Source organism: Bos grunniens, chromosome 4 (genome assembly GCF_055505025.1).
Source record: "Bos grunniens cultivar Pamir isolate PY7600 chromosome 4, Bosgru_T2T1.0, whole genome shotgun sequence".
Taxonomy (NCBI): domain Eukaryota; kingdom Metazoa; phylum Chordata; class Mammalia; order Artiodactyla; family Bovidae; genus Bos; species Bos grunniens.
Genome location: NC_141168.1, coordinates 53,814,497 through 53,832,603, shown reverse-complemented (window position 1 = coordinate 53,832,603; position 18,107 = coordinate 53,814,497). Strand labels below are relative to the sequence as shown.

Below are 18,107 nucleotides of genomic sequence, written 5' to 3'. Positions count from 1 at the left end.
GTATGCTGAGCCTCCTTCCTCATGACCTTTGCCACGGGCGGAGTTCCTCACGCTGGCTCCCTGCAGGGACTTTCCTTTCATATGGGCAGAGAAGAGTGCTAGGTTCTCTGATGCTCATGGTAGGTTTTCAATGGGTCTTCATTAATGTTTGAATGTCCATGTTGTTTAGATCTGAATGTTTCTGTTTCTGGGACAGAGGGGACTGGATATGGATAAAGTTGGCTTGGTTTGAGTTGTTACTGACCTTCCCTGGCTGCCTTCCCTACATGTTTCTTTTTCCCAGAGTCATGCACACTGAAACACTTTGATTTTCATGTGGGCAGATTTCCTGAAGATGGCTCTAACAAATCCCATTCCACATGTCCTTCTCACAGTGTGCTGGACACACCTCCATGGAGTGGGGGGATTATGCCCCCCACCCCTGCCGTGAATCTTCATGAGGGCTTCTGGTGGCATCAGGCAGTGAAACCTTGTGGAGGTGATGCTGTGTGACCTCCAGGGCTGGATAATAAAAGGATCTGACTTCTGCTTGTCTCCCTCCTTTGGGACTCTAGCCCTAAGTTCCCAGGCACCGTGCTGGGAGGAACCCAGCAGATACCATGCGGTGGGGCCCCCATGGAGAGCCTGCAAACAGTGCCAACTGCCAGATGTGTGAGTGAATGCCCTTTCAGTGATTCCAGACCTCAGACTCCATGGAATAGACTCGCACCATCCCTTCTGTGCCCTGTCCAAATTCCTTGATGCATCAAATTCATGAACATAATAAATGGTTGTTTTATATCAGTAAATTTGGGGGTCATTTTTTAGTAGCCATAGTAAGTACAGTATTGTGCAAAACCTTTTATAAGTATAACTGAAATAAATATTTTAGAAAAATTTCTTTTTTGCGGCATAGATTAAATGACTTTATATGTTTTGTTTTCATGGTTACAATCATTTTAGGAAATAGACTAGATTCCTTTCACTAGTTATGATACATTAATGCTCAAATACACCATGTATTTATGGTGTACACCTCAAACACACCATAAATTATGTCCCTTGCCTAATAACTAAGCGCAGTGTGATACATACCAGAGGTAATTGCTAGGCAGTCTTGACCTTTTTTCTGAGTTGCATATCTGGGTTCTGAGTTGCCTTGGCATGTTTTCACATCCATATGCTGCAAGTAAAATAACTTCACAGGTCAAAAACCAAATTCACTGTTCCCATTTCATTTGCTTTTCTTCCTCTGACAGCTCTGTTGTCTGCCACAGAGTTTACTCTAGAAGCCAGAAGCAAGCGTTGACCCATGTTTTCCGACTCATCTGTGGACGCACAGGGACAGTGGTCACTGAGTCTTGCTGCTTCCTCGCCTGTGTCCCCGTCCCCTCACCACTCCCAATTCACTCACACCCTCCCCGAGCTCCTTTCTGCTTTCATCTGCTTAGTCGTGCCCAGGTCTCTTTCCCCTGAATTCTGTTCCCTGCAGGGTCACTGGACTTTTCTTTCCAGATCACAGCTTTGCCACTGCCTTGTTTAAAAATGTTGGGTTGTTGTTTATAAGATGAGAATCCAGGCTGATTTGTATGCCATTCAGAACTCTTCCTGCCTGGCATCCTGTTCACTTTTCTTTCTTTTCTTTTAAATTAATAGACATTTTTAAAGCAGATTTAGGTTTGTGGAAAAATGAGCATAAGTACAGAGTGTTCTCATATAATCCCTCACCACCCCTGCTGCCTGCCTCCCAGTTTCCCCTGTTATTAACATTTTGCCTTAATATCTTTTACAGTGGATGAGCCTGTATTGATACATTATTATTAACCCACTCAATAGTTTATTAAAGTTCACTCTTTGTGTTGTGTATTCTCTGGGGTTTGACAATGTCTAATACCATGTATCCATCTATCATATAGGGTATTTTCAGTGCCCTAAAAATCTTCTATGTTCTAGCTAGTCATCTCTCCCTTCCCCTAACCCCTGGAAACCCCTTATCTTTTCACTGTCTTCATAGTTTTCCCTTTTCTAGAAGGTTATATAGTTTGAATCATATAGTATGTAGCCTTTTCGGATTGGCTTCTTTCACTTAGTGATAGACATTTAAGATTCACTGATGTCTCTTCCAAGCTTGATAGAATATTTCTTTTTTGCTCTGAATAATAATCCATTGCCTGGATATACCACAATTTATTTTTGCATTCACCTATTGAGGACATCTTGGTTGAATCCAAGTTTGGGCAATTTTGAATAAAGTTGCTGTAAAATTTGTGTGCAGGTTTTTTGTGCACATAAATTTTTAAACCAATTTGGTTAAAGGTACTTTTTAATGTAATTTTATATTTTGAATAAGTGATAAAATGATGTGGTTCAAAGATTTAATAATATTTAAAAGGTTTACAGTAAACAGTCTTAATCTCCCCTTCCTCCTATTAAAATATCGATCTTATGTAATCCTTTATTTTTCTTGCCCATCTTGTCATCTTTTATGCAAATGCAAATAAATATGTATATGCAGCGTTTTCTTTTTTCATGAATATAGCACATTATATATACTTTTCTGACCCTTGATATTTTTTTAACATACAATTTCTAGCTTACAATTGGCTTTCTTTTGTTTAGTAACATTTTCTAAAGAGTTTTCTATAGCTAAAAGCTTTCTAAAGAGTTTTCTATAGCTGAACATAGAAATAGAGATTATTATTATTCTTTTACAGCTGACAGTAGTCTATTGTGGAGATATTCCATAATTTAGTCAGTTCTCTATTGGTGAATGCTTGGACTTTGGGCTCGTCTGGAAAGTACAGCCACGAAGAACATTGTACACAGGCTTTCTGTACATGGGCATGTATAGTCATTGAACACACTTCCACATGCAGGGTCACTAGGTCATAGGATACATTTTTTTTGGTAATAACTGACCTCTGTTAGGGTTGTACAGTTTCCTGCTTACTTTTTTAATCTTCGTTCTTAGTTTCCCTTTCCTAGCTTACACAGTAGGCGTCAGCTGCACTGAGCTGCTTCTTGAATGAACAGCACACTTCCGTTGCTGTGTTCTTTTGCTCTGTCCTTTGCCGAGTCTCTCCTTCCTCTCCCGTCTCGTCATCCACTTGGTAGACTCCTCTGCATTCTTCACGGTGCGGACACCAGTATCCCCCTCCTCCCTTTAGCCTGCCACCCTTCTGTGAATGTGTAGCATGTTAAGGGTCTTTTTCTTTTATAAATTAATTGAAATTCATGGTGACCTGAAACTAGGGGATGAGTTCTGGCTCAGGAGGCAGGGGCCTGTTGTTCTAGTCCTGCCTTCTGCATTTACTGCGTCTTAGACCTTTGAGCCTCTGGGACTCAGTTTCCTCATTTTCCAGACAGAGATCACAGCACCCCCACCCGGCCTTCTTGTAAAGCACGTGTGAGCTAACATGTGAAAGCTCTTTGTAAACTCCAAGCAGAACACTGCAGGGAGAGATTTTTCTTTTTTTTTTTTTTTCAGGTTTTTTTGTTGTTGGTTTTAAAAAAATTAATTTATTTTTACTTGAAGGATAATTGCTTTACAGAATTGTGTTGGTTTCTGCCAAACATCAACTCTGATGTGAGTCAGCTCTGTCCCCTGCATCTTGAGGCTCCCTCCCATCTCTCCCCCTCCCACCCCTCTAGGTTGTTGCAGAGTCCCTGTTTGAGTTCCCCGAGTCATACATCAGATTCCCATTTGTTGTTGTTTAGTTGCTTCCTGCATGACCAACTCTTTTGTGACCCCACACACTGTAGCCCACCAGGCTTCTCTGTCCATGGGTGGGATTCTCCAGATAAGAATACTGGCGTGGGTTGCCATTTCCTCCTCCAAAATTTCCACTGACAATCTGCTTTACATATGGTAATGTAAGCTCCCATATTACTCTTTTCATACATCTCACCCTCTCCTTCCTGCCCCCCATGTCCATAAGTCTGTTCTCTATGTCTCTGTCTCCATTGCTGTCCTGCAAATAATTTTGTCAGTACTATCTTTCTAGATTCCATATATATTACAATATTTATCTTTCTCTTTCTGACTTATTTCACTCTATATAATAGGCTCTAGGTTTATCCACCTCATTAGAACTAACTCAAATGCATTCCTTTTTATGGCTGAGTAATATTCCATTGCATATATGTACCACAGCTTCTTTATCTATCTTTTGATGGACATCTAGGTTGCTTCCATGTTCTAGCTATTGTAAATAGTGCTGCAGTGAACATTGGGGTACATATGTCTTTTTCAATTTTGGTTTCCTCAGGGTATATGCCTAGTAGTGGGATTGCTGGGTCATATGATGGTATGGTTCTTGTAAAGCACGTGTGAGGTAACATGAGAAAGCGCTTTGTAAACTCCAAGGAGAATACTGTGCAGAGAGAGATTTTTCTTTTTCTTTTTTTTAAAAAAGAATCAGGTAGTGTTGAGAGATTCTGTGACTCCAGGTCTCAGTTCCCAACTCCTAACTTGTAGCATATGCTAAATCTGCTTTTCAAACTTACTCTGTGTCTTTAATTCCCATACAGTTACACCTGTCTCCATCCCCTGTTCTTGTCCCAAGTACAGAATGATGGGTTCTTTTCTACCGGGCTTTTGAGCTACAAAAACTATAATGTAACTTTCATAATTGTCTTCATCAGCATACAGAAAATTTTAATTATGAAGACTGAGAACTTCTCATAAAAACTCTTCTATTACTCAGTCTTTTTATGACATTTTAAACATTGTCTGCAGTTTCCCTAGAAATCTCTTGTGAGTGTTGTAGTCCATGAAGTCCGTTTCTGAGAATAATCCTGTGCAGAAAGTCACTCTGATTACTCATTGCCACCCACCCACCCACTCTTCCAGCTGGGCCATGCTCCCAGGTGGGCTTGCCTTTAGTTCATGCCCTTACCCACCCTTCACTTCATCTTGCCCTCAGTCTGTTCCTCTGTCCGCCTATCCATCTCTCATCTACTCTTTGTCCAGTTCCCTCTACTTGAGATAAAGGAATAAAAAAATGGGGTCCTCCAGCACTGAGTTCCTCAGTTTCAAATATTACACTGGGCATTTTGTTCAGCTGCACAGTTGGCAGATCAGAGCATTTTATTTTGTGCTCTTTAGTCTTTCTTCTGCAGATGCTGGGTTTTAAACAACTCCCATTTTGGTTGCAGAGTAGGATGGGTAAGTTCAGTTCAGCCGCTCAGTCGTGTCCGACTCTTTGCGACCCCACGGACTGCAGCACGCCAGGCCTCCCTGTCCATCACCAACTCCCAAAGTTTACCCAAACTCATGTCCGTTGAGTCAGTGATGCCATCCAACCATCTCATCCTCTGTCGTCCCCTGCTCCTGCCCTCAATCTTTCCCAGCATCAGGGTCTTTTCAATTGAGTTAGCTCTTTGCATCAGGTGGCCAAAGTACTGGAGTTTCAGCTTCAACATTAGTTCTTCCAATGTACTCCCAGGACTGATCTCCTTTAGGATGGACTGGTTGGATCTCCTTACAGTCCAAGGAACTCTCAAGAGTCTTCTCCAACACCATAGTTCACAAGCATCAATTCTTTGGCGCTCAGCTTTCTTTATAGTCCAACTCTCACATCCATACATGACCACTGGAAAAACCATAGCCTTGACTAGACAGACCTTTGTTGACAAAGTAATGTCTCTGCTTTTTAATATGCTGTCTGGATTGGTCATGACTTTCCTTCTAATGAGTGAGCATCTTTTAATTTCATGGCTGCAGTCACGATCTGCAGTGATTTTGGAGCCCAAGAAAATAAGGTTTGTCACTGTTTCCACCGTTTCCCCATCTATTTGCCATGAAGTGATGGGACCAGATGCCATGATCTTAGTTTTCTGATATTGAGCTTTAAGCGAACTTTTTCACTCTCCTCTTTCACTTTTATTAAGAGCCTCTTTAGTTCTTCTTCGCTTTCTGCCATAAGGGTGGTGTCATCTGCATATCTAAGGATATTGATATTTCTCCTGGCAATCTTGATTCCAGCTTGTGCTTCTTCCAGCCCAGAGTTTCTCATGATGTACTCTGCATAGAAGTTAAATAAGCAGGGTGACAATATACAGCCTTGACGTATCCCTTTTCCTATTTGGAACCAGTCTGTCATTCCATGTCCAGTTCTAACTGTTGCTTCCTGACCTGCATACAGGTTTCTCAAGAGGCAGGTCAGGTGGTCTGATATTCCCATTTCTTTTAGAATTTTCCACAGTTTATTGTGATCCACACAGTCAAAGGCTTTGGCATAGTCAATACAGCAGAAATAGATGTTTTTCTGGAACTCTCTTGGTTTTTCGATGATCCAGCTGATGTTGACAGTTTGATCTCTGGTTCCTCTGCCTTTTCTAAAACCAGCTTGAACATCTGGAAGTTCATGGTTCACGTATTGCTGAAGCCTGGCTTGGAGAAGTTTGAGCATTACTTTACTAGTGTGTGAAATGAGTGCAATTGTGCGGTAGTTTGAGCATTCTTCGGCATTGCCTTTCTTTGGGATTGGGATGAAAACTGACCTTTTCCAGTCCTGTGGGCACTGCTGAGTTTTGCTGGCATATTGAGTGCAGCACAGCATCATCTTTCAGGATTTGAAATAGCTCAACTGGAATTCCATCACCTCTACTAGCTTTGTTCGTAGTGATGCTTCCTCAGGCCCACTTGACTTCACATTCCAGGATGTCTGGCTCTAGGTCAGTGATCACACCATCGTGATTATCTTGGTTGTGAAGATCTTTTTTGTACACTTCTTCTGTGTATTTTTGCCACCTCTTCTTAATATCTTCTGCTTCTGTTAGGTCTCTCCCATTTCTGTCCTTTATTGAGCCCATCTTTGCATGAATTGTTCCCTTGGTATCTCTAATTTTCTTGAAGAGATCTCTAGTCTTTCCCATTCTACTGTTTTCCTGTATTTCTTTACATTGATCGCTGAGGAAGGCTTTCTTATCTCTCCTTGCTATTCTTTGGAACTCTGCATTCAAATGGATATATCTTTCCTTTTCTCCTTTGCTTTTCGCTTCTCTTCTTTTCACAGCTATTTGTAAGGCCTCCCCAGACAGCCATTTTGCTTTTTTGCATTTCTTTTCCATGGGGATGGTCTTGATCCTTGTCTCCTGTGTAATGTCATGAACCTCCATCCATAGTTCATTAGGCACTCTGTCTATCAAATCTAGTCCCTTAAATGTATTTCTCACTTCCACTGTATAATCATAAGGGATTTGATTTAGGTCATACCTGAATGGTCTAGTGGTTTTCCCCACTTTCTTCAATTTAAGTCTGAATTTGGCAATAAGGAGTTCATGATCTGAGCTACAGTCAGCTCCTAGTCTTGTTTTTTGCTGACTGTATAGAGCTTCTCCATCTTTGGCTGCAAAGAATATAATCAATCTGATTTTGGTGTTGACCATCTGATGATGTCCATGTGTAGAGTCTTCTCTTGAGTTGTTGGAAGAGGGTGTTTGCTATGACCAGTGCATTCTCTTGGCAAAACTCTGTTAACCTTTGCCCTGCTTCATTCCGTATTCCAAGGCCAAATTTGCCTGTTACTCCAGGTGTTTCTTGACTTCCTACTTCTGCATTGCAGTTCCCTATAATGAAAAGGACATTTTTTGGGGGTGTTAGTTCTAAAAGGTCTTGTAGGTCTTCATTGAACTGTTCAACTTTAGCTTTTTCAGCATTACTGGTCGAGGCAATGACTTGGATTACCATGGTATTGAATGGTTTGCCTTGGAAATGAACAGAGGTCATTGTGTTGTTTTTGAGATTGCATCCAGGTACTGCATTTCAGATTTTTTTGTTGACTATGAAGCCTAGTCCATTTCTTCTAAGAGATTCTTGCTCACAGTAGTAGATATGATGGTCATCTGAGTTAAATTCACCCATTCCAGTCCATCTTAGTTCACTGATTCCTAGAATGTTGATGTTCCCTCTTGCCATCTCCTGTTTGATCACTTCCAATTTGCCTTGATTCATGGACCTAACATTCCAGGTTACTATGCAGTATTGCTCTTCATAGCATGGGACCTGGTGGGTAAGTATGTATCTATTTGTGAAGGCCTCTGAGTCCTGAAGATGCTATGTACTGTGCATTGCAGAACTCATCTCCCTGTACCTTGGGCCCTGTGGGTAGGGGTGTTGAGGAAGCAGATGAATGATTTCCTGGATTATGATGTTCTGTTTGTGCAAGGGTGCATTTGTGTGTGGATGTGGAATGGGTTTAGGTCTATTTGTAAATGGTTAAGCCTTCTATTTAAGAAAGAGAGGATATAACATTACAATATTTTCCTGGAGAAAACAGTGGATTTCAACTAAAGTTTCCATTACCTATACTTGGTGCCCAAGAGAGCCATTATACTATAATTTATGGAGACAGAATTCTTGATAGCCAAGTCAGGTTTGATACATAATTGCTTTTTGAAAGATTCTCTTATTATTATATAATAAACCTCTCCTCCATTTTTGCCTCCTTTAGACTTCTTTGTTTCCTTTTTTAGAAAGTTAATATTTTTTTTCCACTACATGAAATTCTGTATGGGATTAGTATCCTCAATCAGGTTATACAGCTTTCACAATTTGGGGTAGATTTTTGGTAGATACTTTTCCTCCTTTCTTCCCAAAGAAAATATTTGCAAGAAGAACAGAAAATTACCAATTAATGGTAGCTGGTGGCGTTATTAGTAACATTGTCCTTGTCCATGTCCATAGTGGGGCAGGGAGTGGGTTCTGAATGTTAATTCTGAAGATTATCCCTTACCACAGGGGAGTACAAGTCATTCTGGAATCAGAAATCGGAGCAGAGCACCATGGTCACTAAGTAGATTGTATGCTTTTCTTCCTGTCTGTTTTCCTGTTTTCATCTCTTCAGCTCCAGAGGCAGGGGTTCCCAGCCTCCTATGGAGTCAGAGCATCTCCTTTGCCCCGTGGGAGAGTGGCTTGGCCTGGGGACTTCCTTCCATTGCATCCCTTTTCCCAAGCCTGATTCTGAACCCCTTGCATTGTCCATCCTTAAAGATCTTGCAGCTTCAGGGAGATAAAAACAGCTCTTCTAAAGTATAGGCAGCATCTTCTCTTGTCTTTGTTTAGACTCATATAAGCCTTAATGGCACATTTCCCAGAACCAGTCTAGTTGCAGGCAAGAAGACACTGGGATAAAAACATTAAAAAACAACCTCAGTGATAATCTCAATACTGCTTTAGAGTCACAGGTTTTCTAAAACTAAACCTATTTTCCTAAAGCATCTCGTTTTTCCCTACCTTTCTTTCTCCTCCTAAGAAGTCTGGCTGACTCATCAACTCATTTCTCAGTGGTTTTCGCTGGCGGTGCCAGGGTTGTGTTCACCATCTGAGTACAGTAGGAAAGGCACAATGGTTGCATTGCACTAAGTGAAACGTCTATTGTGTGAGTGTCTCTATTCCCCTTTCATTGGGTGATATCCAGAAATAGTGTGTGCAGGAATGTGCAAGGGTTAGGCGACAGCACGACGCTGATTTTGCTTTTTCATTTTGGACACCGTCACACAAGATAATAAAGGGCTTACCCTGCAGAAGAATTGTCTTTTGTCTTTGTCTCCGGGGCCTTGTCAAGGTTGATCTTTCCATCCTCCAACCTGGTATGTGTCCCCAGGAGCCACCTGAGAGCGACAAGCTCAGTACAGGTAATGTCTTTCAAACCTCAGAGATTAGCATTAGGCAGTGCTGACAGTTCTTTCTTAAGTTTGCATTTAATTTTTGTGGCCGTGCCTTGCGGCCTGTGGGAACTTAGTTCCCTGACCGTGGATTGAACCTGTGCCCCCTGCATTGAAATTGCTGAGTCATAACCACTGGACTGCCAGGGAAGTCTCAGAGCTGACATTTAGGAGTATGCCTCACCCCTCACCCTCCACCGTTCCTTGGGCTTGTTGTGTGGTCTTGGCACCCGGAAGTCACACTAGTTGACAGGTTTGTTTTACTAAAGACTCAGTGGGCCTGGCCATGGGGCAGCAAGACAAATTGCTCCTTTTTTTGTGCAAGCCCCTTGAACAGCTTGATTACCAGAGCTGAGGCCAGAACTATCCCCCTAAAGACTGATCTTCTGAGTGGTGAACATTTTCTTTTCCCTTTTTTCCTAACAGAAATCTGGCTGGAAATTTTCTTTCTTTTTTTTTTTTTTGGAAATTTTCACTTTAGAACTAACTGTTTTTGTTTTTTGTGTTTTTTTTTTTTTTCCATGAGGAAAGATTTCAGGTGCTTTTGGATTTTTCCCCTCAGAGAAACCTTCTCTGCTACTTCAAATCCCACTTCTTCTCTACCTCGTTAATAACATGGCAGTTGTGTTGGTGAATCCATTTAAGAAAATGACTGCCTGCCGAGTTCAGGTTCTAGATGGCTGACTGAAGTTTAACTCATTACATTGTGTGTAAATGTTCCTTATTTGTGAGATTTGCTCCCAAACTGGGACTTTTAAGTAACTAATCTCTGTGAAACAAATGTTTCTGCCTCCCAGACCTGGGTGTGATTAGTCAGGTTTCAAACCCAGTGGACTGTGTGAATTGCAGCCACAGAGGGGCCCTTGTTAAGCCAGACTTCAGTGGTCCATGACAAAGATGCCCTGAGGGTGTGTGTTACAGGCTCGCTTGGGCTTCCCTGGTGGCACAGGGTTCCATCCCTGAGTCGGAAAAATCCCCTGGAGAAGGAAATGGCAACCCACTCCAGTATTCTTGCCTGGAGAATCCCATGGACAGAGGAGCCTGGCAGGCTACAGTCTATGGGGTCACAAAGAGTTGGACGTGACTGAGCAACTGAGCGCACACACGTAAGACTGGGGTGCTCACACACCAGCTCCCCCTCACCGGCTGCCCTGTGTCCTGTGCAGGGATCTGGGGATCAGCGTTCAGCCTGGTGCTTGAAAGGGGCTGATTTAGCTTATATGTCTAGTTGGGGATCTCCTTGCTTCCTCACGATTCCAATTTTGGTGTGAAAAGTGTCAAGTTGGCTGCATGTATTTTGAACTCCCACGAAGACCATATGGTCTTTTGGATTCAGCGTTCAGCACTTTTATCAGTCAGTACTTACTATGCTTTCGCAGTCCTGTGACTCGGTGCCATCACAGCTTCCCTAAGTGGCAGAGTGGAGGACCTCCCTGAACCGGAAACACATTTTTGACATCCCCACCTTTTTCTTCTCATTCTCTTTCCTCTGTCTGGAATACCTCGATGTCTGGTGCGGTTTGCAAGGTCAACTCAAATGTCACCCACTTGATAAAACCTCCGCCCTCTTGGATGTGTTTCCTTGCCTTTGAACCTCAATTATGCTCCCTCTGACCTTTGTTACTGATTCATTCATTCATTTATTGATGCCTGCTATGTACTAGATTTGGGATCGAGCCCTCTCTCATTTCTGTATCTCTCATGGAGCTTACATTCTAGCCTGGGAAAATATCATACATAAACTGCACATGCAGTACATAAGTCAATTATATAGTATTTTGGAAGGGTTACAATGGAGTGGAATGGGAAAAGGAAAAAGAACAGCAGGATTGGGTTGATCAGAAGTGCAAAGGCTTCCCTCATAGCTCAGTTGGTCAAGAATCCGCCTGCAATGCAGGAGACCCCAGTTCGATTTCTGGATCAGGAAGATCCCCTGGAGAAGGTATAGGCTTCCCACTTCAGTATTCTTGGGCTTCCCTTGTGGCTCAGCTGGTAAAGAATCTACCTGCAATGTGGGAGACCTGGGATCAATCCCTGGGTTAGCAATATCCCCTGGAGAAGGGAAAGGCTACCCACTCTGGTATTCTAGCCTGGAGAATTCCATGGACAGTATAGTCCAAGAGGTCACAAAGAATTGGGCACTACTGGGGACTTTCACTTTTCATAAGGTGGGAGGAGGGGGAGATGCAGTGCCTGTTAAGCAGACACGCCTTAAGTTGGCCGGTGGTCATGGTCATTTGTGTGTGTGCCTTCTCCTTTGCCAACTGAAGGGACAGAGACTGGGCCCCTCACTGACTTATCTGCCAGCAGCACTTTGCACAAGATGCCTTGTGTGTGGTTGCTGCTCTTGTGTGTGGTGTAGATAATTGATGAAATGGGAATGAAGGTGTAGACATGAATTTGAGGACAAATAAATAAGCTCATTTCCTATTTTTGCTTTTTTCCTGTCCTTAAAAAAATTATGATAAATCTGTGCTTAGGAAGTTGAGATTCCTTCCCTATTTACTCAGTCTTTTCAAGACAGAATTTGTCACTCGACCTCAGTGGGTACAGGGGTTTTGGAAAGTGTTGATCAATGTCTGGACTGCTTTTTGCATGAAATAATGCAATCCTAACACATATCCCGCAATTCCATGTAGAAGAGCGCAGAGGACCATAGTTTGTTTAGTGCTTTGGCCAGTTTTTTGTTGTCAAAGGATCATTTTTTTTAAAAAATAAATAACCATAGGGAACTGAATAGGGGAAAACATTTCAAGAGTATATTTTATTATCAGTTTGCCATGAAAAACTCAAGGGTCTCTTGACAACCTCTGAGTTTAATCAGCTTTCAGTTTACAAATAGTTACCAAGTGAAATAACATTATCCCAGGGCAGAGCAATACCTAATGTGGATTGTGAAGATACAGATGTCACATGACCAGTGAGTGTTCATTTCAACCCTTACCTGGGGTTTAGAGATTATGGAAAATCAATGCAGAATAGCTTTCTGGGCTGCATTCAGAAATATAACTGGGTGTTGAATCAAAAAAAGAGATCTAAGGCTGCAGTTGATCCAGTGCTTTCAGATGCCCAAATTAAAGTGTAAATGGATGCTGCGGCTGATAGAGTTCTCCCCTGACAGCTAAAAAGCCCTGTATAATTTAAAGCCCTGAGTTACGCAGCCTTCTTGGGAAGAGGGTGTCATAAATACTAGAATATCAGTGTCAGGAGGCCCCGAGGCCAGCCTAGTTTAGTGCTTTTCCTGATGCTCCAGTGGAGTCTCCTAGGGGCCCAGTGTGGGAAGGGGAAGGCTCTGAGTGCTTTCCAGGCTGCTGTCTTTACTTGGAAAGGAATGAGCTAATCTAGACCAAGCTATTTCTTTCCAAGTATTTTTAGCCTCAGAATCCTTCCTCCATGCAAACTTTTACCCCAAAGCATAAAGACAATAGAACTGGTCAAAGTGTATTGAGGTGAATGGAAGAACAGGCATGGGACCGGAGGAGGTAAGACACAGCTCTAAGTGGCTTGTACCACAGTTGTAAAAGGAGTTCAAAAAACGCCTTTCTCGGACTGTTTCCTCATGGGCTTAGTGTGGGGATCAAATGGGGCAGACTGGGAAGCATAGTGGATAAGAGAGTGTACGCTTAATGCATTAGTGATATGTAAAGTATCACCATGTTTTTCTCTTTTGTACCACCAGAGCAATCATGTAGGTTGTCAAACTATGTTCTAAGGAGATGGGGATCATTGCAGGAAGCTTAAGGGACCTCTGTTCTGCAGACAAAGCATCTTCCTTTTTATCTGCTTTCTATGTTAGGCATCTAAGTACAATTTCCTTTACAGATAGAGCTCTATAACTTTTACAGAGTTTGAAAACCACTAATCTAGAAGGAGTTTTGCAAATAAATAGGTATGCTTGTTTGAAATGCTGGTGGCCATCCATGCCTTTTGAAATGACCAGATACAGAATATTCAGGGCAGAGACCAGCTCAATATCTGGTACATGAAAATAGACCTCCACTTCATGGGAAATAGATGGGGAAACGGTGGAAACAGTGTCAGACTTTATTTTTCTGGGCTCCAAAATTACTACAGATGGTGACTGCAGCCATGAAATTAAAAGATGCTTACTCCTTGGAAGGAAAGTTATGACCAACCTAGATAGCATATTCAAAAACAGAAACATTACTTTGCCAACAAAGGATCGTCTAGTCAAGGCTATGGTTTTTCCTGTGGTCATGTATGGATGTGAGAGTTGGACTGTGAAGAAGGCTGAGAGCCGAAGAATTGATGCTTTTGAACTGTGGTGTTGGAGAAGACTCTTGAGAGTCCCTTGGACTGCAAGGAGATCCAACCAGTCCATTCTGAAGGACATCAGCCCTGGGATTTCTTTGGAAGGACTGATGCTAAAGCTGAAACTCCGGTACTTTGGCCACCTCATGCAAAGAGTTGACTCATTGGAAAAGACTCTGATGCTGGGAGGGATTGGGGGCAGGAGGAGAAGGGGACGACAGAGGATGAGATGGCTGGATGGCATCACTGACTCGATGGACGTGAGTCTGAGTGAACTCCAGGAGTTGGTGATGGACAGGGAGGCCTGGCGTGCTGCCATTCATGGGGTCGCAAAGAGTCGGACACGACTGAGTGACTGATCTGATCTGATCTGATAGGTATCTTCATTATGCACAGATTGGCTTAAACTAAAGAGACTGGAAACTGAGTGAGTGGCAAGATTGAAACTCACTGTGGAAACCTTTGAGCTGCTTTGAGATGTGCGGTGTCTTTTGAGTCTAGATGTTCCCAAGGCCTTTTATTTCTCGGCTCTGTTTGTAATGGATGTGGTGGTTTAATGTAAATACCAAGGTGAAAACTAAGTAGTACCTGACAGATAATGGCCCTTTCTTTCTTCTGTCTTCATTTTTTAGTGCACTTACATTTCAATCAACCAAGTTCCCAGGACCCATGCCATTGTGATAAGCAGACCTGCATGGCTTTGGGGGGCAGAAATGGGAGCCAATGAACATGGAGTGTGCATAGCCAACGAAGCCATCAATGCCAGAGAACCAGCTGCTGAGACGGAAGCCTTACTGGGGATGGATCTGGTCAGGTACTGCATGGTGGCTCTTAAAGACAACTGCTCAAAACAGGTTGGGGTGGGGATGGGCTTTATCTCTCTCAAACCTCATACTTTGTTATGCAGTCCTTCCAAAGGTGACTTATGCCTTTTGATGTAAATTTGGAGGTGGTGGAAAAAAGAGTAGATTACAATGGAATATTATTCAGAAAAAAAAAAAAAATCAAGTGCTGATACCTGCTATGCTTGAAAACATTATATTAAGTGAAAGAAGCCAGACCCAAAAGGTCACATATTACATGATTCTAGTTACATGAAATACCCAGAATAGGCAAATTCATAGAAGCAGAAAGTGGTCTCCTGGGGTTGGAGTGGGGCATAGAGAGGGATTCCTGATGGGTACGGGGCTTCTTTTTGGGGTGTTTGAAATGTTTTAAACTTAGATTATGGTGATAGTTGCACAGCTTTATGAAGATACTAAAGATCATTCAATGACACTTTTAAATGGGTCAATTTTATGGTCTTTGAAATATATCTAATAATATATAAAAGTAAATAGAAAAAATACATATATACCACATAAAATAAAAAAGAAGAAAGAACAGAAACTGCTTCCCTCCTTTCCCCTCTATGTCTCTGTCCTCTTTTCTTTCTCTCCCCTCTCAGCCACAGGGTAATGCATTCACGTTTAACACGTTAGTGAAGCGCAGAGGCGGACATGTAAGCTTGGCAAGATGGAGGTCTCCGTTGGCTTGTTCACTAATGTGTCACAAGGGCTAGGGCTGTGTCCCTGGTGTGCAGCGGCTGATCAGTGGCCAAGTTTGGAAAGAATGACTACAGTAGAAAGTGGCAGGAATGAAACGACATTCTGAAGTAGTTTCTTTTTTTCCTGAAATAGTGAAATGCAGTGGACTTACGGCATGGTTGAAGGGGGACTGGGCTAGGAGCTGGAGGTCTTGGTTCTCAGTGTGGAAACACCATGAGTGTCCGTTCCCGTCATTTGTTCAGTGTGAGTCCTGAATTGGATGACCTCCAGAGCTTCCCAAAGGGGACATGCTACACCAAGGAATGGAGGTTTTTACATTTTATAGGTTTTGCAGGGAGAAATTGCACATGTTCGCAAAGACGTCTGTGGCCCATAGCTTCTTTCACCTGGTCGACAGGTCAGTTTGTGACACTTTTTTGATGCCACATTGCCTTTATGCCTTCCCCACCCTTCCCTACTATTCCAGGTTATTATAAACTCAGAAGGAGCAGGTCCCCTGAGCTGGAGAAAAGGAAGAAAAAGCCTCATATTTATAATGAGTTCTCTCTTGATCAACAGAGTGAAATGGAGAGAATAACAAATTTTCAGCTTATGTTTTGACAGCTGTCCCAGTAGTTTTACCTCCCTGTTTAAGAGAAATACTGAAAATGAAGAGTTAACAATGGAAAATAATGCCCCTTTTATGCCTCATTTACACCCTTGCATTTTGAGTTATCATTGTCTTCATGGAGGGGATTAATAGAACTGGCAAATATCACCATTTAAACAGTTGATTTCTAAGGGATGACAGAAGAGAGTGGTTTTTTCCTTTCTTCAGTGCTTCTGACGTATCTTTTCAAGTTCATCAACCTATAAGACAACCAGAGTTATTGAATGTGTGCTTTGTGTTAGACTCTGTAGGCGCATAAAGAAGCTCAGACACTTCAAAGAGATCTTAGTCTGTTTGCAGGGAGAGGACAGAAGATTGAGCAATGCAAGATTTTAGACCAATTTAAGATGACAGGAGGAGAAATGTGTCTTAAGGCAATTGGAGATTTTTAGCCACATAAACGGCACAGAATCCCAGGTTCTCAGCAAACACTGCTGGATGTTCAGAGATGATAATGGGCTGCATCCGTTTAGGAGTGCTTCAAGGAGATGCATTTCACCTGGGTCTACAAGGCCCAGGGATGTAGACAGAGAAGATATATTTAGCACGTAATTGAGGTTGTGATAGTTACCAAGGTCTGGGACAGTAACATATGTTGGGAGTAGATGACAGGGTAAGTTTAATTATAGTCATTTAGCTTCAACTCCTTTCCTGGCCACCCATGACCAGCTATTACAATGCAAAGACAGGTGTGTGGAGAGGACCCTGCTGTGGTATCTGCACCTTGAGTGGCTCTTTGTGAGTTCAGGGTCTCAGCTTTACACCAGCTATGATCAGTTCAGTCACACACAGTCAGATACTGAGGAGCCATTCCATACCGACTGAATCCTAAAAATGACCCCTGAGCCAGAATTCCTCCTAGATCAACGTCTAAGCGCCTCCCAGCTGATGGGTGCTGTAGCTCCACATGTTTTCAGAGGGACTTAGGGGCGGGAGCACGTGCATGCTCAGTCATGTCCAACTCTTTATGACCCCATGGACCCCACCAGGCTCCTCTGCCCAGATTTTCCAGACAAGAATAATGGAGCAGGTTGCCATTTCCAAAACAGGTACAAAGTTTATTATTAGAGACACAGCACAGGTATGGGAGAGCACACAAAGAAACAGCTTATTTAAGTCAGAAGCAGGGTGGAAATAGACACCAGAGAGCAGTGCGGTAAAAAGGTGATTTGAATCTCTTACATAAGACAATTCTTCCTGGTGTTTTTGGTGAGTGTGAGGGCTCACTGGTGATTTGAAAGGGGGTTCAGCCAGTGTTGGTTTTGCTCTTTTTGGGTGGCGCAGTGTAAAGAATCTGCCTGCCAATGCAGGAGACACAGGTTCGATTTCTGGGTCAGGAGGATCCTCTGGAGTAGGAGATGACAACCCACCCCATTATTGCCTGGGGAATACCCTGGATAGAGGAGACTGGCGGGCTATAGTCCTAGGGGTTGCAAAGAGTTGGATGTGACTGAGCAACACAATAACCAGTGTCTATAGGAGGAAAGAACCTGTGGAAATAAGAGTTACTATTTCCAAAACACTATTGTGTAGTGTGTTTTGCAGAGAATATTTCATTTAACTCTCACCACAATCTGGTGAAGCAGTGCGGCTACTTCTGTTTGGTAGACAGGAAACCGAGGCTTAGGGAGATTAAGGGACTTGCCTGTGGCTTCCACAGAGCCTGGTGTAGGGTGCCTGCCCCCTCAGGGAAGTTGCTTCTGTACTAGAGTGCAGGTTACTTCTCTCCAGGAGCCAGGAAGCTCTGGATACCAGGAGACTGAGGCTAGTCCAAAGGTTTCACACACCTTTCTTCTAAATCAGTGCAGCCATTAACATCCACTTTTCCCCCTCCTGCTTTCATCCCTCTGGCTAGAAGCTGGGAACCTTTTGATAACCAAAAAACAGTGAACCAAGAGAGGCCTTGCAGACCCCTTGATTTGTGGGGAATAAGAAAGGTTATTTGCATCTGCATCTGTATAGGCTCATTCCTAAAAGGGGAGGGGGATTGA

The 18,107-nt window shown here is 42.7% G+C and overlaps 1 protein-coding gene across 3 annotated transcripts in view; it reads left to right on the top strand.

Annotated features, from left to right (window-relative positions):
- Positions 1–18,107, top strand: part of SCRN1 (secernin 1) — a 66,036-nt gene that overhangs the window by 26,006 nt on the left and 21,923 nt on the right. For all 3 annotated transcript variants that reach the window (XM_086396439.1, XM_086396438.1, XM_086396440.1), the window contains one exon: positions 14,553–14,734. In XM_086396439.1, coding sequence (XP_086252565.1) covers positions 14,553–14,734 — 182 coding nt within the window. The remainder of the gene's footprint in view (positions 1–14,552; positions 14,735–18,107) is intronic.